Source organism: Rhinoderma darwinii, chromosome 9 (assembly GCF_050947455.1).
Source record: "Rhinoderma darwinii isolate aRhiDar2 chromosome 9, aRhiDar2.hap1, whole genome shotgun sequence".
Classification (NCBI taxonomy): Eukaryota; Metazoa; Chordata; class Amphibia; order Anura; family Rhinodermatidae; genus Rhinoderma; species Rhinoderma darwinii.
Window position 1 is genome coordinate 62,003,543 of NC_134695.1, and position 24,462 is coordinate 62,028,004.

Sequence of the window (24,462 nt, forward strand, 5' to 3'; positions counted from 1 at the left end):
TAAAGTCGTTTGTAAAGTTGAATAAATTATCTGATTGTAAAATAAAAAGTGAATTCACTTTTCTCGCGTTTTTTATAGTGGTGGACAATAAAAAAAAAATATATATATACAGTACTGTGCAAGTTTTAGGCAGTTGGGGAAAAATGCTTCAAAGTAAAAAAGCTGTCAAAAATAGAAGCGTTAATAGTTTTCTTTCTTTTAAGTTTCCTTGGCTGACCGCTGCGCCTACGTAGGGTCCTCAAGGTTGCCGGTTTCTTTGTGCTGCTTCAAAAGAGCTTGAACAGCACTTATTGAATCTCCAGTCTGCTTTGAAATCTTTGCCTGGGAGAGACTTTGCTTATGCAGTATAACTACCTCGTGAGTGGTTGCTGTGCTCAGACTTGCCTTGGTGGACCTGTAACATGAAACAGTCTTCCACAACCTCACCTTTGTAGCAGAGTCTTGTTGTTCCTAACCCAGTTTTAAGCCTCCTACACAGCTGATTCTGTTACAGTTAATGTCTGTGTTTCAACCTACATATGAAAATGATGATTATCACCAGTTTGGTATAATTTGGTTAATCATACACTTGGCTTTAATCCAGATTCCATGACTTTGTGCAAGTGTACCTAGAAGCATTGATGCTGTTTTAAAGGCAAAAGGTGGTCACACCAAATATTGATTTGATTACTCTTCAGGTTCATTCACTTTGCATTTTGTTCATTAAAGAAAAACTTATATTCTTGAAAGCATTTTCACTTTGCAGCATTTTTCCACAACTGACTAAAACTTATGTAAAGTACTCTATAGATATTCTCAAGGGTCACCGGCCATTGTCTACCGTGTCCTGGTTACATGACTGCTCATTGTGATGTAAGAGGTTCTTAGACGTTGCCCACCTTAGGTGCTCCAGCCATGGGTGGACGGTGTGTGTTCTCATCGATGTGCCTTTTACTTCTTATAGACATGGTCGCATGTCGCCCATTTTTACCAAGGTGCGTACGGGAGGAGCTCTCTCAGACAACATTCTAGCAAGAAGTTACTATAGATGGCGCGCTGATCTCTCGGTCTTCTTACAGAGCTCGTCGTGACGTCTCCCTCGATTTTGAATCTCTTGCTGAAATGCCTGTGGAACACATTGGACTTGTGGATGGTAAGGGGATTTTATGGCTATGCAAGGGCGCGTTCACACGTGGCGTACTAGCATTGTATTTCCTCAGCGTAAAACTACGAATGCCGTTGGTAAAAATATTCTGCAACGCAAGAACTAGAGAAATCTGTCTGCGTTTCAGAATATCTTTCTTATAGCATACAATGTATCTATCCGCAGCAAATGTTTACGCTACAGAAAAAAAATTCAAAGTACGGGCGCACCCTTAGGCTAGATTCACACGCTGCGTTTTTGTGAGCGTTTTGTGTTTCTTTTTTTTTTCTAGTGCGGCCAGTTGTTACATTAAAGTCTAAAGTAAAATATGAAATGCATTACACACAACTGCGTTTTGGTTTGTGGCCTTTTTGATGCAATTTTGTGGTGTTTTGTTTCAAACGCAGCATGCTCTGGGCACAGTGTGGAATTTCCAAAACGGAATTCTGTGCGGAAATTCCACAGCATTTACAGTAGCAGCAAAGTGGATGAGATTTAGAAAATCTCAGGCCGACGCTGCGGAAAAAAAAATGCAGCGTAAACGTTAATAAATTGACCTGCGGAGCGGAATTTAATTCCGCGGCATGTCAATTTATGCTGTGTTTTCGTTAATTTTTCCCCATTGAATTTAATGGGGATGCTAAACCTGCAACAGAAAGCCAATTGTTTGCGATTTGAACCGCAACTCAGGGAAAAAAAAAAATCATACTTACCCAGAACGCCCTCCTTCTTCCTGCAGTCCGGCCTCCTGGGATGACCCTTCATTCCATGTGACCGCTACAGCATCACATGGCATACAAAGTCCTCTTGGGAGGCCGGACTAAATGCAGAAAAGAGGGAGGGGCTAAGTATGGTCTTTTTTTTTTTTTTTACCCCAGCGGAGATTCTGTAAAAAAAACAAAAAACGCAAAACCATGCGGTTTTTCGGACAGAAGGTGCTGCGGGTTCCTGGTTGGAGACGCTGTGCGATTTTTACGCAGCGTGTCCGATCCGTGGGAACCCAGGCCTTAGGGTGGATTCACATGCGGCAAATTTGTTGCAGAAGTGTCTGCAATTGCCCTATTCATCTAATTAGGGCTTGCACATGCTGCAGACACAACTCTGCAGACATTTTCACAATGAATATGCCATGTGTGAATTTACTTGTACAGGTTGAGGTTACTGATAGCCCAACTTTTGTTCTTATTTAATGGTCTATAGCTGTTTTTGACAGACTGTACCAGCTAAGCTGTATTTGATGCATTTCGGCTACTGTGATGTTCTACTGCAGCAGTCAGATGTTACATTGTAGTGAATGGGACACACATAGTTTTTCTGTAGTTTTGAAGATGTAGTATTGGTGTAGCGGTCTGATGTACGGCTACCGGTATTTATGAACATCCCTGACATTTACTGCACCTGTATTTTCTATTCTACTTCTTAATAACTGGTTACAGACGTTTTGTTAGCATTGGCCAAAACCAGTGGCTTTTTAAATGCACGTAGAGGGTTAAAGGTGATGTACACTTTTTCATTTTTTTTATTATAAAAAGGCAAATCATTGTGATTGGTGCAACTTTATAATTCATTTTTATTAAAAAATATTTTGACTTTTTCAGATACAGCTGCTTTGGATCCCGTATATAGAGCAGCTGTATCTTTTGCTAAGACCTGAACTTAGATGTGATGGATAACAGGTGGATCCTGAGTGTCAGAGACATGCAGGACCCGCTGACACTGAACCTGTCAGTCCCACGGACATGACGGCAGCAGAATTTAGCGAATGATACAGCTGCTCTATATACAGGATCCAAAGCAGCTGTATCTGAAAAAGTTAAAATAATTTTTAATAAAAACGAATTATAAAGTTGCACCAATCACACTGACTGACCTCTTCATAAAAAACAAAAACAAAAAAAAAAAGCAGTGCAAAGGTGTACATAGCCTTTATAACGGAGTGTACAAGGGGCAGTACAACCCGCAAATTGTGGTCACGGACAGCACGTGGATGACGTCCGTGTGCTGTCCGTGATTTTCACGCACCCATTGGCTTCACTGGGTGCGTGATGCGCAAAAACGCACAAGTATAGGACATGCAGTGAGTTTCACGCAGTGGACACGCTGCGTGAATAACACCGAATGTCTGAATGGCCCCATTGAATTGCATAGGTCCGTGTGACGTCCGTTGTTTTAACGCGTGTAGCATGGACGTGAAACACGCTTGTGTGAATAAGGCCTTAAACAAATGCTGAAATTGTGATAATTTTTTTTTTCTGACATTGATGTCACTAGATTATGGGGTGCTACCGAAACATCCATCCTTTCATCATCGAGTGACTCGTCCGCAGCCAAAAGGGTTGGCACAGGCCGGGAAAAGCAAACGAGATGAGCCAGACATCGGGGAGCTCTATTACGATGACATCATGTAAGATAGAGGGATCCTGGTGCTGGGACTGTGTTTATATCTTGTCATATGTACCCCTACTGGAATAAACCCGTGTGCGATGTATAAGGGACGGTGTTAGCCACGGGCACCACGTGTTGTCATTCTTCTTCATATGTTATTTTTGAGTGGCATTCAGGAGCTCCAGCCTTTTTTTCCCCCATTGATCCAGTTTGCTCCTCTACACATGAATATACAAACACAACCTCAAACTGGTAATAAATAAATCTCAGGCTGTTTATTGAGGAGCTACGAGCGGCCCTCTGCCCCCAACCCCTACAGTACAATCAGGGGCGACTTTTTGCTCTTTAGGGCCACAAAATTTAAGGAGTACCTGTCAACTCTCCTGACATGTCTATTTTAGTAAATCATTGTATTCCCCATAAAATGACAATTCTAGAGCATATTTTTCTTAGACCTCTACGTTGTGTGGTTCCTCTGTTATTGCTCCTAGAAATGTATGAATAAATTGACAACTGAGTGGTATTAGTTGGGGGTGTGTCTCTACACAGACTGACAACGGCCAATCAGTGTTGACAGAGTAAGGCTGGATTTACACGAGCGTGTGCGTTTCGCACGCGCAAAAAACACAGCGTTTTGCGCGCGCAAAAGGCACTTAACAGCTCAGTGTGTCATCACCATATGATGCGCAGCTGCGTGCCGCCATCATTATGACACTCTGTTTGTATGTTTGTAAACAGAAAAGCACGTGGTGCTTTTCTATTTTCAGTCATACTTTTTACAGCTCTTGCGCGAATCACACGCGTCACATGGAAGTGCTTCCGTGTGCTGCGCGTGATTTTCACGGACCCTTTGACGTCAATGGGTGCGTGATGCGCGAGAAACGCACAAATATAGGACATGTCGTGCGTTTCACCCAGCGGACACACACTGCGTGAAAATCATGGACAGTCTGCACTGCCCCATAGACTAAAAGAGGTCTGTGCAAGGTGCGTGAAAATCACGCGCGTTGCACGGACGTATTACACGTTCGTGTAAATAAGCCCTAAGACTGTGTAGGGACACACCCCTTTGAAAAGTGGAATGGTAACACCCAGTTTATTTATACATTTCTAAGAGGAATGAGAGAGGAACAGCACAGTTCTAAGAAAAAATTCTCCAGAATTTTTATTTTATGGTGAATCCAAGTTTTTACTAAGTCAGGAGAGGTGACAGGTCCTCTTTAAAATTGTTGTCCAATCTGATAAATCATTCACAAATATATATGTAAAATTTGGAAATCACCCTGGAATTCACCATAAATAACCTTGGCCAAAAATGCAAAACAATATTGATGGCAATTTAGCCTGTTGTCTTCTTGTTTCTTCCAATTGGGGGACCAACAGCAAGTCCCTATAGACATTAGATTATTGGGGATCTGGTAAAAAAAAAAAATCTAATAGGGGAGATTTATTAAGTGATGAGCACCTGTTTTTTAGTGGAAAGAAAGTTGCACATTTTGGCGAATGTCCTTGATTTTTAAATTACACAACTCTTGTCACTTTTCCCCAAAAAATAAAAATATATATATTTTTTAAATTATTTGTTTTACGCATGCACCTCTTAAGAAATGGAGCACATTCTTTACATTAAGAGGCTTGGAGTGGTGTACATAGAGAGGGAGGCCCGTAGCAAAGATCAAACTGGGCTCACCCCATTATGGTGCTGGATTTTGCTATCCGGGACAGAAGGGCCTAGTATTTGATTCCACCACCATGCCGTTTCCATGACCCTTGGGCCAATTTCCCATCGCCAGTTTCTTGCCACCCGATAGCAAAAGAAATGGGACTAACCAGGACTGGGTCCCTTTCTCCAAGGGCTCCACAAGGGCTGTCTCCATAATATGTACACCCCTGGGGGCTTGTTAAATGTGTCAGTGCTCTCTTTTCTAATGAACATTAATGAACATTGCAAAAGTGTGAGCAGCACATGATCAGTGCAGGTTTTCAGCCAGAATGTAGACAAGAATATTTCCATTCACTGACGGCAAGCAGTAAGTTATTGAAATCAAAAGTTTTCATAATGCAATGATTAAGCCTCATTTACATAAAACGGGAAGAGCCCTTTATCTAATATGAATAGGAAAACTCTTTCCCCATGATGTAAATATCAAATAAATATTGCTCATGGTAACCAATCAAATAGAACGGTAATTTTGCAAGTTAACTTCATAAAATAAAAAGCAAGCCGCTGATTGGTTGTCATAGGCAGTGCCACTTGCTCTATCAGTTTGCACCAGTTCATGACTGCTTCCAAATGCAGTAGTTGTAACAATCTCTCCAAACGTTATCATATATATTTGTGACTGTTATGAGTGGTTCCTTTAAAAACGACCGATCCCCTCTCCTGTCATGCCTGTTTTAGTAAATACGTGTATTCCCCATGAAATAACAATTCTTGAGCTATTTTAGAAATTTGGGTTGTGCCGTTCCTCTGTTGTTCCTCCTAGAAATGTATGAATAAATTGCTAGCTGGTTGCTACCATTCCCATTATCAGTGGGGTCTCCCTACACAGCCTGATGTTGTCCATAACATCCAGTTGTCAATGTATTCGTACATTTCCAGGAAGAATAACAGAGGAATGGAACAAATTAAGGCTCCAGAATTGTTATTTCATGGCGAATAAAATAATTTACTAAAACAGACAGGTCAGGAGAGCAGACGTGTTGTCTTTAATTAATCAACTTGGATTTAGTGGACCTTAAATAGTTAGAATTAAAAAAAAGCACCTAGTAGCATTGTTCAAGCCCTGTGGAACATGAGCCATTGTAAAGCCCCTCATCAATCTAGGGCACTATGCAATATGCCTCATATGCCGTAGTTGTCACAGAAAAGTGTCCTTGTTGCCCATAGCAACTAATCTGAATTTATGTTGCTATGAGCCTTGTTTGGTTACTATGGATGCTTTCCTTGGAGACAGTGTTGGTACACGAGGCCCGATACTGGTTCAAAATAGAACTTCTTACCGCATACATTCTGCCTCCGAGCTGTCCATACCCCTCCATACGTACCCCTGCCCGCGCCTCACCATACACTTACCCTGTCATTTGGTCACATGTCCTCAGCCTCCTGAATACGTTCTTTGTTACTCATATACAATTGTGTAATGCGCACAAAACCATTCACTAGCACATTCTTTATATAAATATTATGGGGGTCATGTATCAATAGCGCCATTTCTATGACAGTTCTGGCGCTGAAACGCCAATGCCTGTGATGTATGCCGCTAAGCAGAGAAACCTATGCAACAGGTTAACATAGTCTTACAAATACGCCATTTTTTATGCACATTATTGGCGTAACAGGATAATAAATATGTTGCAAGACACTGATAAATATAACAAATTTCAAACGCCATATTTTTATGACAAGATTGAAACATGAGCCAATTATTTCTCGTTGCCTCGGTAACTCAGTACAGCAACATGCAAGGACTACACATTACCCCCCTCCGTCACTCATTTAGTTTGTTCCCACTGTCACGTTCACTCATTGTGGCACGTTCCATTTGCAGTGTGCGGAGGGGAGTTCAGTTGTCCGCTAGTCCTAGCTTCTTGAATATGCACAATTGGGTTAGGGGCAGAGCCAAGTAGAGAGAAGGTTATTGGGGAAAGTTATATGATGGAATAACCCTTGCTGGCTTTGGATGGCATCCACACACCCTGTTCACAAGTCCCACAGGGCGCAGACGCAGAGGAGCGCAAGCCTTTATCCCAACTTTCCTCCTCCAGTACGACAGCTTCTTGCTCCTGTGTGAGCACTTAGTCCATGCACAGAATATATTTCCGTGTTAGGAATCCATGGCTACTCCAGATATATATCTTCTGTGGGACATGTGTACTCCACATATTCTTTGTAAAACTGCTGAAAGGCTCTCCTGTAGGAAAGACACAAATCAGGTGTTACAGAAGGGTCGGCTTTTTTCTTTCCTGGAACAGCGCCACTCTTGTCCAAAGGGTGTGTCAGGTATTGCAGCTCAGAACCCTTATGTACAATTTTGCAGGGCTCCATCAGATTGAGAGAGATCACACAGTCTTGTACTTGTCTGCCGAACTGGCAAGGGGGCGTGTCTCTGCTACGGACAGTGCACGCGCGCTCTCCTCTCTCCAGCTCTTGCACAGTTCGCAGCAGTGACACGCCCCCTTGCCATAACACGCCCCCTTGCCAGTTCGGCAGACAAGTACAAGACTGTGTGATCTCTCCCAAGAGATCCGTCTTGTTCTTGTCTGCCAGGAGCTGAAGAGTGAGAGCGTGCACGTGCGCACACGCTCTCCTCTCTCCGGGCTCTTGCTGTGATACTGTCTGTAGCTGATTGGACCGTGTCACAGCCATGTAACACGCCCACTTACCATTACACGCCCCATTGACAGTTCAGGGGGTTATTTAAATATAACGGCACCGACATCTAAACGGAGGAGGGTAAAAAAAAAAAAGTTAAGTGCCCCAGGGTTTGCTGCACTCAGCCGCACATGTATGGGGAGGTGAAAGGTTCTCTTTAAGACTGAGAATTGTTAATAAAAGTCACATCAGTGAGAAGCAGAACTTAATCTTACCCGACAGACTCTGCCAGGGGTTTTGTAGATTCTTCAGAGACGAACACATGACATGCAAACCTATGGTCTGAAGGATGCTTGGAGATGAAACCGAAATATCTGAGAAAAAGGAGATAATTAAGAGATAGACACGTGAGACAGAAGATGGAGAAGTAGGGAAGGCCTAAGAACCTCCACACCGATTCCCCCCCCATATCCATGTCACTTACTTGCTGTTCTTAGGGTGATATCCACAGAATGAGATATTTTTTAACTGGAAGAAATGGCTGCACGTGTTCACCTGTTGGAAAAGATATGATTTTAAAACCCTCTGAGAGGTGACAATGACATTAAAAGCAGTGGTGACCAGACTTGGGTATCCCGGTACTTTTGCCATGACACCTTGCAGCAGAAAAATAACTTCAAGCAAAATGGGTGGTAGAGGCCCCCTAGATCTTCAAGCTAGTGGAGGCCCCCAGGGCACGTTCCCATTGTGCCCTCCCTATAATTCGGCCCTGCTGATACCACTACTACCAACACCTCAGGACTAAATCACTAATACAGCTTGACCACCCCATTTAAAAAGCTGTGGTTGTTAGGTAGTGAACCCCTAGCAACCAGTCTGACAAAAATAACTGAGTACAATGCCCATTTTCTGGCTAGACAGCAGATGAAGGGAAAACCAACTTGGCAGAGTCCGGCTTTTCTTTACTCAGGGCAAACATTCAGTTCGCTGCCCTAGCCCTGTATCTAAATACCATGGCCAAGGCAAATTGGCGCCTCGCCTGGCAGACCGCTTCACTCCTGCTGTGGTAATCTAAAAAAAAACTATGAGTCCAGAAAGAAAGAATCTCTTTGTACTCTAAATTCCCAATTCACGCTATGTTCAACTATTTGGTCCCTGAGAGCAGCTCTTGGGGACCAGTTGAACGGAAACCTATATATCCTACATTTATATAAAGTTATAGAACCACTTTAACACGTACATTAAAGGATAAGTTGGAGGTGGGCGCAATACCTGGCTGTGATCGTGAGGGTCTTCCCCGTGTACTGCGATCTTTAACCCTCTTAGGCTGATCTCCAATACGCAGCTAGATGGAGGGTTTGACAGCACTGTAAGGCGACGAGACATTGCAATCTGAAATAACAAGGTGACAAGTCAGCAGATAGGGAAAGCAATGAAGCCATTTTATAATAGGAAATGCAGCTCTGAAAAGCAAATATGACATCTATGCAGAGTGCTAATCCAGCCAAATAAAAAACAGCACACCGCACGGAATGGGGGCGACATGTTTTGGACCCTCTGCATAGCCTTGGTAATGTAATCTTTATTATCAAAGCAACTAACTTTTTTTACAACAACAGATTTGTACATATATATATATTTTTGGTTATTCCTCTTTGGTGCCAGTAGGTGGCAGTGCTGCATATGCTGACCATGACCTCCCAACTTTACAACATGCTAGAAAGCAGAGACCATGCACACTGCAGTACTACAGACAATATCTCGGAGTCGGGGGTGTATAAGGTCACACTTGATTTATATTTTTACTCTAGAAATCAATAATCTCATCGCCAAGCAAAACAGAAGATACTGCAGGCACCATAGACATGTTAAAACAAAGGGATTGTTGGTAAAAAACGGCAATAATAACCTCTAGGACTCCTACTGGACTCCCATTTATTTCAAAAGAAGGATGACTAGAAGACACTTTCCACTTATGATCAGCATTAGCCTCTTTCAAAGGATCCCCTAGGCCAGACTCCCAATGATCAGTCTTTTGTGACATCCCCCTTTAAATGACATTTACCCTGCAACCCCCTGGTCAGTACATTAGTGATCAAGGACCGTAGATTAAATCTGAGCAACTAACAATTGATGAGAGGCACAATAAATACTATTTACTATGCGCCATAAAAATTGATGGAGGATGACCATACGTATACACTTGATGGCCAAAAGTATGTGGACACCACCCCTGAATATTTGGTTTAGGTGTTTTAGCCACACCTATTGCAACTACATGTATAAAATCAAGCACACAGCCATCTAATTTCCATATACAAACATTGATAGTATTGTGGATCATCCTGAAGAGTTCAGCGACTTTAAATGTGTGAAGCACGTCGCCACTGGACTCAGAGGCAGCGTATTCCCTGGAGTGATGAATCACGTCTTACTGTCTGGTAGTCTGATGGAGGAATCTGGGATTGGAGGATGCCAGGAAAACGCTACCTACCGGAATCGCAATACATAGTGCCTACTGTAAAATTTGGTAAAGGCATAATGGTCTGGGGCTGTTTTTCAGGGTTTGGTCCCTTATTTTCAGTGAAGGGTTAATGCTTCAGCAGGCAAAGACATTTTAGAAAATTGTAGCTTCCAACTTTGTGGTAACAGTTTAAGGCCCCATGCACCCGACTGTATATTTCATCCGTAATTACGGACCCATTCATTTTTATTGGCCACGGACACCTTACCGTATTTTTACTGATCGGTGTCTGTGCTGAAAAAATTATAGAACCTGTCCTATTCTTGTCCGTAATTACGGCACGGACTCTCCCATAGAAGCCTAGGGGCGCTTCCGTAAATATGGACGGCTACAAATGTGCATCCGTAAACCGTACATATTTATGGTAGCGTTGCTGTGCAACATGTTGGTGACATCATTTGCAGCCTCTCTCTTTTTTTTTTACGGATCCATATTTACGGACAGTATTTACGGATAGATGAAAATACGATCGTGTGCATGAGGCACAGCATGACTGCACCCCTGTGCACACAGCGAGCTCCATAAAGACTTGGTGTGAGGAGTTCAATCTGGTGGAGCTCAAGGGTCTCCACAGAGCCCTGACCTCAACCCCTTCCAACACCTTTGGGATTTTTTGGAACGCCAGTTGCGAGTCAAACCATCTTGTCCAACATCAGTGCCTGACCTCAGAAATGCTGCAAAGAGTGGAGGTTGTTATAGCCGCAAAAGGGGGACCAAGTCCATATTAAAGCCCATAGTTTTGGTATGTTATATCCAACAAGCTCACATAGGTGTCATGGTTAGGCGTCCACATACTTTTGGCCATATCATGTATATTAATCGATCTTTCTAGAAGCTGCACTTTTATATGCAGCAGTTTTTAGGTTAACTGTCCCTTTAAAAAAAGTGGCGGTACTCACCTTTTGCATGGCAGTGCAGAGAACATCCGTCCCTTTGTGATATGGAACTTGCACTGACCCCAGAAACTTCACCCAAAACTGATCCAACCAAACCGAGGCCCGGGTTTCTGGGAGATACAAACCACAGATTATTTTAAAGTAGACCCATATCCTTTCACACGAACCTATCATAGAAGCATAAGACATCAATAATATTATGCTCACAAGGTGCAAGTCGGAATTCCAATTTTAACAATGTTTTGCATTTTACAACATAAATTGACATAAAATGACAACTTTACTAAATTTTGTTGTTTGCAGTTAGTTTTATGAAACACTGATTTTGAGTTCAGTCAGTGTAATTTTCTTCTCCATTCACATCCAAATATACAGTGCTTTGTATTAGTAGTAGTAGTAGTAGTAGTAGTGGTAGTGGTAGGAGTAGGAGTATTAGTATTAGTAGTAGTAGTAGTAGTAGTAGTAGTAGTAGGAGTAGTATTAGTAGTAGTAGTAGTAGTAGGAGTAGTAGTATTAGTAGTGGTAGGAGTAGGAGTATTGGTAGTAGTAGTAGTATTAGGAGTAGGAGTAGTATTAGTATTAGTAGTAGTAGTAGTAGTAGTAGTGGTAGTGGTAGGAGTAGGAGTATTAGTAGTAGTAGTAGTAGGAGTAGTAGTAGTAGTAGGAGGAGTAGGAGTAGTAGTATTAGTGGTGGTGGTAGTGGTAGGAGTAGTAGTAGTAGGAGTAGTAGTATTAGTATTAGGAGTAGGAGTAGTAGTAGTAGTAGTAGTAGTAGTAGTAGGAGTTATAGTATTAGTAGTAGTGGTAGGAGTAGGAGTATTAGGAGTAGTAGTAGTAGTAGTAGTAGTAGTAGTAGGAGTTATAGTATTAGTAGTAGTGGTAGGAGTAGGAGTATTAGTAGTAGTAGTAGGAGGAGTAGTAGTAGGAGTAGTAGGAGTAGTAGTAGGAGGAGTAGGAGTAGTAGTAGGAGTAGTAGTAGTAGTAGTAGTAGGAGGAGTAGTAGTAGGAGTAGTAGTAGTAGTAGTAGGAGGAGTAGGAGTAGGAGTAGTAGGAGTAGTAGTAGTAGGAGGAGTAGGAGTAGTAGTAGGAGGAGGAGTAGGAGTAGTAGTAGTAGGAGGAGTAGGAGTAGTAGTAGGAGGAGGAGGAGGAGTAGTAGTAGTAGTAGTAGTAGGAGGAGGAGTAGTAGTAGTAGTAGTAGTAGTAGTAGTAGTTTTAGTAGCAGTTGTAGTAGTTTGAATGACAAATAAACACAGTAGGCTGTAAAAAAAAACTGCCCTCTGTCTCCAATGGATACTAGAAACATTTTGAAAGCAGCTTTGGGAGTGAATGGAGAAATGATGTAACCCAAAAATCAGTCCAATATTAAACAAAGAATTTGGCCATGTTATTTATCAAATCTGGACTAATAAAATTTGTTGCGGATTTGACACGAAATTTGCAGAAAAATTATCTGCCAGTTCTGGGCTCCAGTTCATAGAAAGGATGCCTTGGAGTTGGAAAAAATACAAAGAAGAGCAACGAAGCCAATAAGGGGCATGGAGAATCTAGGTTATGAGGAAAGATTGAAAGAATTAAACCTATTTAGCCTTGAAAAAAGACGACTAAGGGGGGACATGATTAATTTATATAAATATAGTAATGGCACATACAAAAAATATGGTGAAATCCTGTTCCTTGTAAAACCCCCTCAAAAAAACAAGGGGGCACTCCCTCCGTCTGGAGAAAAAAAGGTTCAACCTGCAGAGACGACAAGCCTTCTTTACTGTGAGAACAGTGAATTTATGGAATAGTCACCGCAGGAGCCGTCACAGCAGGGACAGTAGATGCTTTAAAAAAGGGTTAGATAATTTCCTAGAACAAAAAAGTATTAGCTCCTATGTGTAGAAATTTTTCCTTCCCTTTTCCCGTCCCTTGGTTGAACTTGATGGACATGTGTCTTTTTTCAGCCGTACTATGTAACTATGTAACTATGTAACTATGTAACCCTTAGGGCTTATTCACATGAACGTGAGGAAACTCGGACGTGAAAAACAGCCATTTTTCACACCCGAGTTTCACCCGTGCAGGACCCATTTTAACAGATCCCCATAGACTTCAGTCTATGGAGGTATCCGTGAAAACAGAAGAAAATAGGACATGTTCTATCTTTCAACGGACCCTTCACACGATCCATTAAAACAACGACCGTGTGAACAGCCCAATTAAAATACGTGCGTCCATGTGAATAAGCCCTTAAACAACCTTGGTTGACGTTGGTCACATTTAGCAGTTTGTTACAAAGGTGATACCATAAATGTACACCCCTGAGATGTTCTGGACCACACATGACAACTACATGAGGTTATGATGTATTGTATTTCCTACCTGTATTATTCATTTTTCAACAAAAATTATCAAAATTGAGAGCAAAGGCCTACCAATCCCCCCATGCCCTTGGTTGTGTTAATGATTTAGCCCACAAGAGGCCTTGCTGTCAGGGGTGACCACATTGGATCTCCATGTTCCTGTGAAGATCAGTGTGGTCACTTTCTATGATACAGAAGTGCTTAGGGGAGTAGCTAAGAGGGGGCAGCAGGACCTGGGGGAAGTGTTAATAAATTTGCGGTAAAATTTAGACTTTTCTTGTCACTAGCAAAATTTGAAAAGTAACAAATAATGTGGGCATAATTTCCAAAAAAGACGTAGTATAGGCCACATTTATTAAGTAAACAAAGGGAAAATTACACAAATTTATGCCTGCTCATACGTTTGCATGTTAGAAATGTTTCAAAATATGCTAATTTTATAAAAATTTTATTTTTAATAAAAGTGGCTCAAATTATTCCAAATTCCTCCTTTACCTAAACTGGTGTAAAATACAGCAGTCCTAATAAACGTGGTTCAGTGGCTCCCTGCCGGAGGTTTTCTTTAAAGGGGTTATCCCACCAAAACAACTTATCAGCTATCCACAGGATAAGTGATAAATGTTTGATTGCTGGGGGTCCGACTGCTGGAATTCACACCATTCCAGATAACGGGGGTCGTGAATGAATAGAGCAACGGTCACGCATGCACGCTGCCGCTCCATTCATTCTCTACGGGACTGTTGGGGAGCGCGTACTGGGTTCTCTCCGGCAGTCCCATACAGGATGAATGGAGCGGCAGTGCACATTTGCATGACGGTAGCTTCGTTCATACAGGGGACTTGGGACCCTAGGTCTCTGGATTGGTGGGGGTTCCAGTGGTGGGACCCCGAGCGATCAAACAATTATCACCTATCCCGTGGCTAGGTAGCAAGTTATTTTGGTGGGATAACCCCTTTAATACACTGTATACCTATGTACTGGTCCAGCGACTGAATAACGTTACTGGCTACGATTGGTTTGATGTCTTGGCAATCCGTATATATGAGAATTGGCTTAAAGGGGTTTTCCCATGAAGGACATTTATGACATATCCACAGGATATGTCATAAATGTCAGTTAGGTGTGGGTCCCACCCCTGGGACCCACATCTATCTCTAGAACGGGGCCCTTTAAACCCTGTTCTAGCTTTTTGTGCCCGCACCTATCTCTGGAACCGCGTCCCCTAAACCCCATTGTAGCTTTTTTTGCTCACGCTGCCTCCCGGCCACTTACTGATAACATGGTCGGGAGTTATGGAAACAGCGTAACTCGCTGAGCTACGCTGTTTCTGTAACTCCCATAGTAATAAATAGTAGTTTTGGAAGCAACGTAGCATGCGAGCCATGCTGTTTCCGTAACGGCCATTCAGTTCTATGGAAGTTACAGAAACAGCGTAGCTCAGCCATTTATGCTGTTTCCATAACTCCCGACCATGAAATCAGTAAGTGGCCGGGAGGCGGCGTGAGCAAAAAAAGCTAGAATGGAGCTTAGGGGACGCGGCTGTAGAGATAGGTGCGGGTCCCAGAGGAGGGACTCGCATCTATCTGACATTTATGACATATTCTGTGGATATGTCATAAATGTCTATGATGGGAAAACCCATAACTCGGCCATAGATGTAACAATTTCTCATACGATACAACCAATAATTGCAATATCTATGAAATCCAAAATGACCTGATGCAAACAACTAAAAGGAATATTTATCAAACCAGTTTTCAAATGTTTTAATCATTGCTAAACTTAACCGTGACATGTACTTGATAGCATTGACCACAACGCTCTTGAGGACAGGTGCATTAAAGGGTAACTAAACATTTGACAAACTTCTGACATGTCATAGTGACATGTCATAAGTTTTGATTGTTGGGGGTCCGAGTACTGAGACCCCCACCAATCCCTAAAACGAAGCAGCGTAAGCGCTCAGCCGCTTCGTTTCTGTTTGGCTTTTTCTGGGAATCCGATGTATCGGAGTACGGGCTCATAGACTTTCTATTGAGCCCGTACTCCGATACATTGATTTCTGGAAAAAGCCGAAAAAGAAACAAAGCGGGTGAGGGCTCACACGAGCACTTCTGCCGCTTTGTTCTAGCGATTGGTGGGGGTCTCAGTGTCCGGACCCCCCACCAATCAAAACTTCTGACATATCACTATGACATGTCAGAAGTTTGTCAAACGTTTAGTTACCCTTTAAAGTTGCTCTGTCCGGTCTCCTATCTCAGGGCAGTACAGGATAGAGGGGGAGATGCTGAGCTCGGGGATATGTAGTTTTCTATGATTTGGTTCTGTATTTTCATGTATAAAGCTGTTGAAATGCTCCTAGGACTCTTAGGGAAAGCATGTGAGTCCTGCTTCCTCCGCCCACACACTGCTGATTGACAGTTCTTACTGTGTACAAGCTCCTTCCTGGAAAAACTGTCAATCACTGTGTGTGGGTGGGGGAAGCAGGACTCACATGCTTTCCCTAAGAGTCCTAGGAGCATTTCAACAGCTTTATATATGAAAATACTGAACCAAATCATAGAAAATTATATATCCCTGAGCTCAGCACCTCTCCCTCTATACTATGCCAGTGCGGCTTTAAAGTCCTATTCAAGTCTATTACTGGCCCACCAACTTTAACTTGGAGATCTCTGCTAAAAGCTGAAGGGGCATTACACTCACACATGTCCCAGAGGTTCCTTTATTCAAGAGATTGGTGGGGGGGGGGGGGGGGGTCCAAACTCATGGACCCCCGCTGATACAAATTTTTGACATATCCCTTCTCTTGTTCATCCTATCCCTATTCCTATTAGGCCGACATACCTCTTGAGCCAATTCCTGCTCCCCCCATTTTTTATTTTCACTGATGTTTTCGTGCCTTTGGAGAGGAGGAGCCCTGTACAGATTCAAATCACCCATGGAGAAACGGTATGGGACCAACCTGAGATGGGGCTGCCCTCTCCGCGGGCCTCATAGCACCTGTAGGAGCGGTCTCTGTGGTCCATACAACCTTGTATACAAGACACAATAGGAATGAGTTCATAAATCACCTTGTGATGTGTACGTTTTGGACGATGGTCATGATGACAGAGGAAGTTAATACTCGTACGAAATAGATTAAAACAGGTGCCCTACTAAATACCAGTAGGAGACTGGTGCCCTTACCTGCCAGGTGATCCGGATCCTTAGTCACCTGAACTGCATAGTAGGCAGGGAAGATACCGCGCTCCCCGGTTCTCATGTTATAAGCCTCATACCAATAATCCTCAGCCTTAACCTCCACCAGCAGGGGGTCCTCCGCCTCCAGCTCCAATTCCCCGGGGTGACGAGGCATAAATCTGCCATTAGAAAGTAAAATTAAATGGAATTAAATCTGGTAAAATTTCATTCGCAAATACTTAGCAAATCTTTCCAAGAATATATTAGGGAATCACGTATACATAACAAATTCCCGGTATAGCGTAATTGTTCTTTAAAGATCACACCTTATGTTGCAATTGTTAATATTTGCGGCTAGAGTAAAGATATGTATATGTAAAGTCACCTGAATACCGCTCGATGGGTCTGTTCTTGTTCCTCCCCATTTATCAGGCACGAAAACAAGCCAAAGGAATCTGCACCTAAAAAGATTACAAACTGAGGGCCCCTAGAAAACATTAGACCTTCAATCACCCCTCCCCAAAACCTTGAGGTATAAGCAGGAACCCCACAAGCATTGAAACATGAAGAATGTAGTCTATACATGCACAGTCCACACTGAGCAACACAGCCGGCTACTAAACCAACATAAAGGCACACAAAGAAAGCAAAGCCTAATAATAAAATACTGTATAACAAGAGATAGGTAAGATCTTGGGATTTTTTTAGAAGCCCCGAAAATTTGGTAAGGGTAAGTAATTTTATTTTGCTGTAAGGTCTCATACACACAACCATAAATTACGGATCCGTAATTGGGGATAAAATACTGACCAATTCATTTCTATCGGCCACGGACACCTTCCCTATATATTTGCGGGTGTGTGCCCGGGACATAGACGTTTTTGGCATTTACGGACTGTGCTCCCATTCTATATATACTTAATAATGTGAGCACTGTCCGCAAATGCGGGTGACACTCCGCAGTCCGCCGTGCACACGACCGTAAATACTGCACGGTCATATGAATGAGGCCTAAGATTCTGGAACCTAGAACTCTGAGGTTCCTAATATTCTAAATTTATAGAAGGAGCTAGATTAATGCTTATAAAACACTTCAACTGCTGCAGAACCTCTATTTGAAGAGAAAAGCTGCTTGCATACGTTACATGTCGGCTAGTATGGAGACGCATGGCCTCTGTGTGCTGTATGTATTATATATATATACACACACGATACTAGGTTTATAAGTTCATACGTGTAATATAATATACATAGTGGGGCACATGTATCAATTGATTAGCTCTTGGTTATAATAGGCAATTGGTTGTCATTGAATGTGCCAAATTTATGTTGGTTTTTGTGCCTGGTTTCCTTTTTTTTGCGAATTTGTTTTTATGGGGTTAACGAGGCATCACCAATATGTTCCATGATGTACCTTATATTAAAAAACGAATATATATATCTGTCCTGAAATAGCCAGGTAACAGCTGTTCACTGGTGATGCGTAATGTGGTCATTTGCATACATTTGGCGCAGATGTAGCTATTTCTGTCGCCACTCACAAGGTCATCAAGTGCCCATATATTAATACATGTGCCCTTATATCCACACACGTATGTACTTAAACATGACAGGACCTCAAACACAAGAAATATATTAGTAGATTAGAAGGAATTGGCTCACTCGTAAACTCACTCGTACAGCGGGACCGTCCATTCATGAAGACGTTGAGGAACTTTTTGGAGTAAGAGACATCACCGTCCGGAGAAGAGGTGTCCGATAAGCACATAGACCTACGGACTTTGCTTGCCTCCCTCCCCGATGCCCCCACCTGCTCTTCCTCTTCCTCTTCATACTCCTCACCAATGGCTGACTCATATGGTGAGGAGACGCAGTTGTCATACACGGTGCCACTGTCGCTGTCGTCGCTGTACCCTGCGTAACATTGTCGCAGACTGACCAACTGTAGCTGAACGTTATCGTCAACCACTAATGTGTATTTGACAGAGTCATAAGATAAGCCACTGGTGTCCGAGCTGACCGATGACCTCTGAAGTCGACGAGGACCACCAACCCTTCCTGGACAACTAAGATACCCCACCCCATCTTCCCCTTCCTCCTCTTCCTCCTCACTGATTGACAACTGCTGTCTGCTCCCATTGTTGGGACGGACATTAATGTCTGCATCTGAGCTGACTGACATGCGGCAGGGTCCAGCCTGGGATACAAATGGTCTTTCTGGTTCTGGAGGGTCTGAGCATCTTTGAACAGGTGTCAGGAATATCTCTTCTGTGGGCTCCAGTCTTACATCTGTCTGGTAGCGGATGCGGTCTCTATGAGGGTCCAAGCGGGACTTAGTAGACCGTCCAGAGGGATCATTGGCACTCTGGGTGGTATTGTTACGTCGACAGGGTGTATCGGTGGAGGTCCCACGGTCCTGTGTCACAGCTGGTGGGTTCCCTTCATCACTAAGACATACATGTTCATTGGATGGGGTTGTTTCTCCTGTATAACAGAATAAGATGTATACATAAACTTCACATAAAAAATAAATAAATTACAATTTTAGGCCTGCAGGGCTCTATCTAGAGGCAATATGAGACCCCCAGCCAGGTGCCTTTATTCTCGGACAAGAGGGTTCACTACTGGTTTGTCCATTCCTCCTCTTCCCTTGTAGAATTGAAAGCTAAAAGTTACCCCAAAGTTAGACCCCCTTTGTTTTGTTTTTTTGTGGCGCTTGCGGAGGGGGGGGGGGGGGCGGAGTCCTTTTCAGTTTCACACCACCAATGTGGAAAGGGGACAAACATGTCTACCACACATTCCAGATTCAGCGGTACAGTCCTGGATATCTGCGGTAGTTGTCCCATCATGCCAAGGTCATGCCACATATAAGTGCTGCATGGAAGATGACTATGTATTCTATCGTATCTGGTTGCCACTGGCAAAGTGTAGTGACTGACATGGCTGACACTGTTATTGGGCCACTTACTGCGGCTCACAATGTAACAATGGTTCTGACTGTGGTTGATACTGTCATTGTGGTACTGACTGTTGCTTACGTTATGGAGGCACGGACTATGGCTGGAAATGGCTGTGACTTACAATTTAATAGTGGTTTTGAATGTGGCTAATACGGTTATTGGGGTAGTGACTGTGGCTCACAATGTTATGGGGGCACCGGCTACGGCTGACACTGTTACAGGGGGACTGACTCTGGCTGACACTGTTATTGCTGCATTGACTGTGGCTCACAATATTATAGGGGCACTGACTATGGTTGATACTGTTATTGGGGCACTGACTATAGCGCACAATGTAACGACAGTTGTGACTGTGGTTGATACTGTCATTGGGGTACTGACTATGGCTCACAATAATATGGAGGCACTGACTATGGCTGACACTTATTGACACAATATTATGGGGACACAGACTGTAGCTGACATTAGGGCACACTGGCTGGCTATATTATTGGGGCACTATGTCGTACTGTGTTAGGGGGGCACTATGGCTTGTATGGTTCACAGATGCTGTTTCTGTCATAGTGAAACTAATGGAACATATATTGTTTAAAATGGTGTCTTATGTACGTTTCATTCCCCCAACTCACTACCTTTATTCTTATATACAGTATTTTTCTCCTCCAAAACTGCTTTTGACATTTTTAAATAAATAAAACATGCCGACTTTCCTCTATCTGGCATCATTCAATAATAAAGAGAGCCATATGGGGCACTATTGGCAAACAGTTCATGTTGTGGTATAAAATCATGTTCTACATAAAAAGCATAAACAGCAAAAAAAAAAATTATATCCAAATTTCACAAAACTAAATTGTGTCATAAAATGCCACAAAATATCACAAAAGACAAAAATTATATAATTTATCACAAAACTGTATTTTGTATTCTAAAACGAGACTGTGTTTTATATATATATATATATATATATACACATACACACACACACACACACACACACACACACACACACACACACACACACATACACTTATGGACTACAGGTTGATATACAGGGGCAGGGCCAGTGATATCATCTCGACAAGCTGAAATGATGTCCCAAATTCTACAAATATTCCAATAATGCAGCCTAAAGTTTCTCTAGCACTTACCTGTCTTAAGTGGGGAGGACGAGCGGGACACTCTGTCTTGCCAGCTGTATTTTTTTGCCAGGGAATTATTATTTAAAGTGTCCTGTAAAAAGTACGAAGTACGGTAAAAAGTAGTGTAGTACCGTGTTAGCCAGAAACAATATGTAAAAGGTACAAAATTCGATTTTCATTCCGATTCCCCAAAAATGTTCTACAGACAATAACACTTTTCACTACACGCCCCGACATGGTTCAGCAAGTTACAATACCCCCATATTTTAATAGTCTTGAATCCATGGAAATCATGTGATGTCGATATATTGTAAATCATGATCAGCTGCCAGACCTGTGGACCTTTACTACTATGCTGCACAGTTATCTAAAAACATGAGTGTCAGATAATTCATGGTTGTTTTCTTCCAAAAACAGCGCCACACCTGTCCACAGGTTGTATGTGGTATTGCAGTTCAGCTCTATTCACGTCAATGGGGCGGAACTGCAATACAAGACGCAACCTGTGGACAGGTGTGGAACAGTTTTTGGAAGAAAAGCTGCCATGATGGAAAGGATTCTATAGAAAGACGAGACCCCTTTGACACCGCTCAGAGATCTCTGTTAGACCGCTTTCACACACACTTTTTCTTCTGCGTTTTTTATTTCGTGTCGTTTGGAAATGCATTTTTCCTGGCGCTCTTGAAGTTCTATAGAGAGGCCTATGGAGAATAATGGCAGAAAAAAACGCCATACCTAGAGCATGCTGTTTTTGATAAAACGCCACTGACCCCAAAAATGCAACAAAAACCAAAATGTTATATAAGTAGGCGTTCTCATATTTCACTATAGACTTGAAACGAATACCTAGCCGTAGCGCACAGAAACTAAAAAAATAATAATCGAAAAACGATGTATGTGGATTAGGCCGTACTATTATTTTGCAAAGTTATGCACAGTCAGTGGCGTTATGAGGGAGGGGAAGGGGGTCCGCCACGGATCCCTCTATATGCCACATCAGGCCTTCTGTACCGTGGCGCCTACAAGATCCTGACGCCTGGACGTTGTGTGCCCAGCGTCAGGACCTTGCATGTGCCGCGCTACAGACCTTGTGTGCCGGGCCTGATGTGGCAGCCTGAGGGGATCCAGGATGAGATGGGAGTCAAAAGCATCTTCCGATAGGTGATAGATACACAATATATAAGTTAATCTAGTCTGTCGTCTCGGACCTCCATTAATTTCCAGATTGAAAAGTTTCTTTAGAGAGATCAAACCTCTGACACCGTTTCGAAGGTTCCCTTACTAAAAAAAACAACACGCTGCCATTAAATAGCGCATTTTGTCTGTATTTCCTCTTTAAACATCTGCTCATGGAGGCCATTTATCTGCCGAACCAAGTTTTTTCCCACAAAAAGATAACCATATATAAGTAAAAACGGAGCGGGTCCATGTTGATGGATTAAATATTTCTCAAGTCTATTACCTCTCCAATCACTTTGCTTTTTAATGCTATCTATTGCTGGCTGTTATCAGCCATTTCAGGCTGGGGAGAAGCTGACTGTGATTGTTACTAGCATCTACATATCTTATAGGGTCATCATTATGGTGGGTCATCACCATGGTCCTTTCTGCGCTATACGGCTAGTGGCGTGAGTGGGGGGGGGGGGGGGGTGAACAGTGTCAGGCAGAGGGATCTCGGATGACTCAACACAGCCCTGAGCCGCTATTTTCCAGTTACTGTAACTATGGCAACTAACACTAATGGGGCAGAGGGAGAAAGAGGGGAATGACAGAGAAAGGGCGAGACGAGGAGTATAGACAAGGAAACTGACTGACTGCAAGTCATAGGCCAGCATGGAGGTGAGAGAGGTTATTAGGGTGGGGGGTGATAAGCCATTTGCATGTACTCATCCCATTAGCAGCCCCTGAAAGGATTACACATTTTCTATAAGCAGAGATTACTCGTGCAGGAAGACAAGGCTGCTGTCTCTGGATATTCTGATATGTCGTTACATAAAGCCCCTGTCAAGAGAGACGTCACCCTTCCGCCCTGGCCTGTTAATGTACAATCTCTCTAAATTCCGGATCATTTCACCTTAAAACGCTACACAATATCCTACTGAGTTATTTTGATCTCCAACACATAGGCTGGGCCGATCTCAGAGGTGTGCGACCTGTGCAGGTCATACAGGGCGCATCACCTGTCATAAGGGGTGCCACATTCCCAAATGACTTGGGCACCCAGAGCCTGATCCCACACTGGGTACCCAAACCTATGGGAAGGCCGCGGCACAGTCAGCGGCTTTACTCCACAGATTTGGCAGTGTTATGTAATGTTATATGGGCACTTTACAACAATTTTATTTGGGCACTGTATGGTACGCCACCAGGAGGGGCATGGGTTGAACGAACTGCAAAAGGTACCATCCAAGCTAAGGCTGGGCCTGCTCGAAGAGGTTGTCACCCAGCTTCCCACAGTGCCCGTATTGTGTATAAGTCTGCATTGTTACATAGGTTTACATGACTTCCCCTGCCCTCCTTCTCTCTGCCTGTGTGTCACCAGCACCAGCCCTAGGGGTGTGTGACCTGTGAAGTCACACGGGGTGCAACAGCCTCACCCTGTTGAAGGGGCACCACAGATAGCCTGAAAAACAGTCAGCGACCACCACAAATCTGAATATTAAATTTTATATCATATAATATATAAGTATATATTTGTATAACAATATTAACGACCGTTTTCTTTTTTCGGACCGCAAAACATAGGTCCTAGTGACTTCCGAGTGCTGTCCGTTTCTTTTGCAGACCCATACACTTGAATGAGTGAGACGGATCGCAAATATGAACAAGAATAGGACATGTTCTAAAGTTTGCGGCACTGACACACAGATCCACAAAAAAAACAAACGGATGTGTGCATGATCCCATAGAAATGAATGGTTCAGCATGCTCTCCGCAAAAAAACGCCCTTAGACATAGCACTGTCCATATTATGTATCGAACTGTCACTTGATCACTGTATCTTGGTATTATATGGGCACTGTATATTATACAGTATATTATTTTTGCAGTATATGATATGCTCTATAGCATAGTATGGCACTGTTATTTGGGCAACATACTGTATGGCACCTATAACTAGGCACTGTATGGAAAAGTTATCTGTACACTGTATGACATCACACCAAATGGAGGGCACTAAAAGAAGGTACCACACAGGGCACTCTCCAATGTAAGGCTAGCCCTGAGTGTCATAGTAGTTGCGACATTGTATGAATGAACCAGGAAGATCAGGATGAACAGTGCTATATTTCCCTGACAGTTCTGCTGTTCATGGACTTCATATAATAAATGATGATTATGGTCAGTAGGCAGTGCTGCCTCTATGGCCGCAATCTACAGGATGTGTGAGGGCTTCTGGAATAGTAACCTACCCATAAAATGACATCTACATGGGAATTGGTTCGGTGGTTGTGCATTACAACATGTCTCTGGGATATTGGGCCGAATTATAAGATGTGCATAATTTATGGCCATTGATTGCGCACGGTTACATATATGTATTACTGTCATGTATGTAGGCGTCCCAAAATTGGAGCTGTCCAGAGGGACA

General features: G+C 42.9%; 2 protein-coding genes across 9 annotated transcripts in view; one reads left to right on the plus strand and one right to left on the minus strand.

Annotated features, from left to right (window-relative positions):
- Positions 1-851: 851 nt before the first annotated feature.
- Positions 852-3,614, plus strand: FREY1 (Frey regulator of sperm-oocyte fusion 1). Its single transcript, XM_075837956.1, has 3 exons — positions 852-974; positions 1,059-1,132; positions 3,395-3,614. Exons 1-3 carry the CDS (start codon positions 895-897, stop codon positions 3,529-3,531), a joined length of 291 nt encoding a protein of 96 aa, XP_075694071.1. The 5' UTR covers positions 852-894; the 3' UTR covers positions 3,532-3,614.
- Positions 3,615-3,761: 147 nt separating this feature from the next.
- MAPK8IP1 (mitogen-activated protein kinase 8 interacting protein 1) overlaps positions 3,762-24,462 on the minus strand; it is a 61,657-nt gene continuing 40,956 nt past the window's right edge. For 2 of the 8 annotated variants that reach the window (XM_075837947.1, XM_075837952.1), the window contains exons 4-13: positions 20,880-20,961; positions 18,431-19,252; positions 17,154-17,229; positions 16,775-16,947; positions 16,551-16,619; positions 11,247-11,353; positions 9,096-9,215; positions 8,308-8,378; positions 8,099-8,197; positions 3,762-7,422 (exon numbers count right to left, since the gene is read on the minus strand). In XM_075837947.1, the coding sequence (XP_075694062.1) occupies positions 7,350-7,422; positions 8,099-8,197; positions 8,308-8,378; positions 9,096-9,215; positions 11,247-11,353; positions 16,551-16,619; positions 16,775-16,947; positions 17,154-17,229; positions 18,431-19,252; positions 20,880-20,961 (1,692 nt within the window). In that variant the 3' untranslated portion in view covers positions 3,762-7,349. The remainder of the gene's footprint in view (positions 7,423-8,098; positions 8,198-8,307; positions 8,379-9,095; positions 9,216-11,246; positions 11,354-16,550; positions 16,620-16,774; positions 16,948-17,153; positions 17,230-18,430; positions 19,253-20,879; positions 20,962-24,462) is intronic. The other 6 variants (XM_075837950.1, XM_075837949.1, XM_075837948.1 and 3 more) reach the window with 6 other exon arrangements.

What these genes read in the sequence shown, in the direction of transcription:
- FREY1 (XM_075837956.1), top strand. Translation starts at nt 895, where the DNA reads ATGGGTGGACGGTGTGTGTTCTCATCGATGTGCCTTTTACTTCTTATA. An exon ending in TGTCGCCCATTTTTACCAAG is followed by an intron (nt 975 to 1,058) that starts GTGCGTACGGGA and finishes GTCTTCTTACAG; the next exon opens with AGCTCGTCGTGACGTCTCCC. An exon ending in ACACATTGGACTTGTGGATG is followed by an intron (nt 1,133 to 3,394) that starts GTAAGGGGATTT and finishes TGATGTCACTAG; the next exon opens with ATTATGGGGTGCTACCGAAA.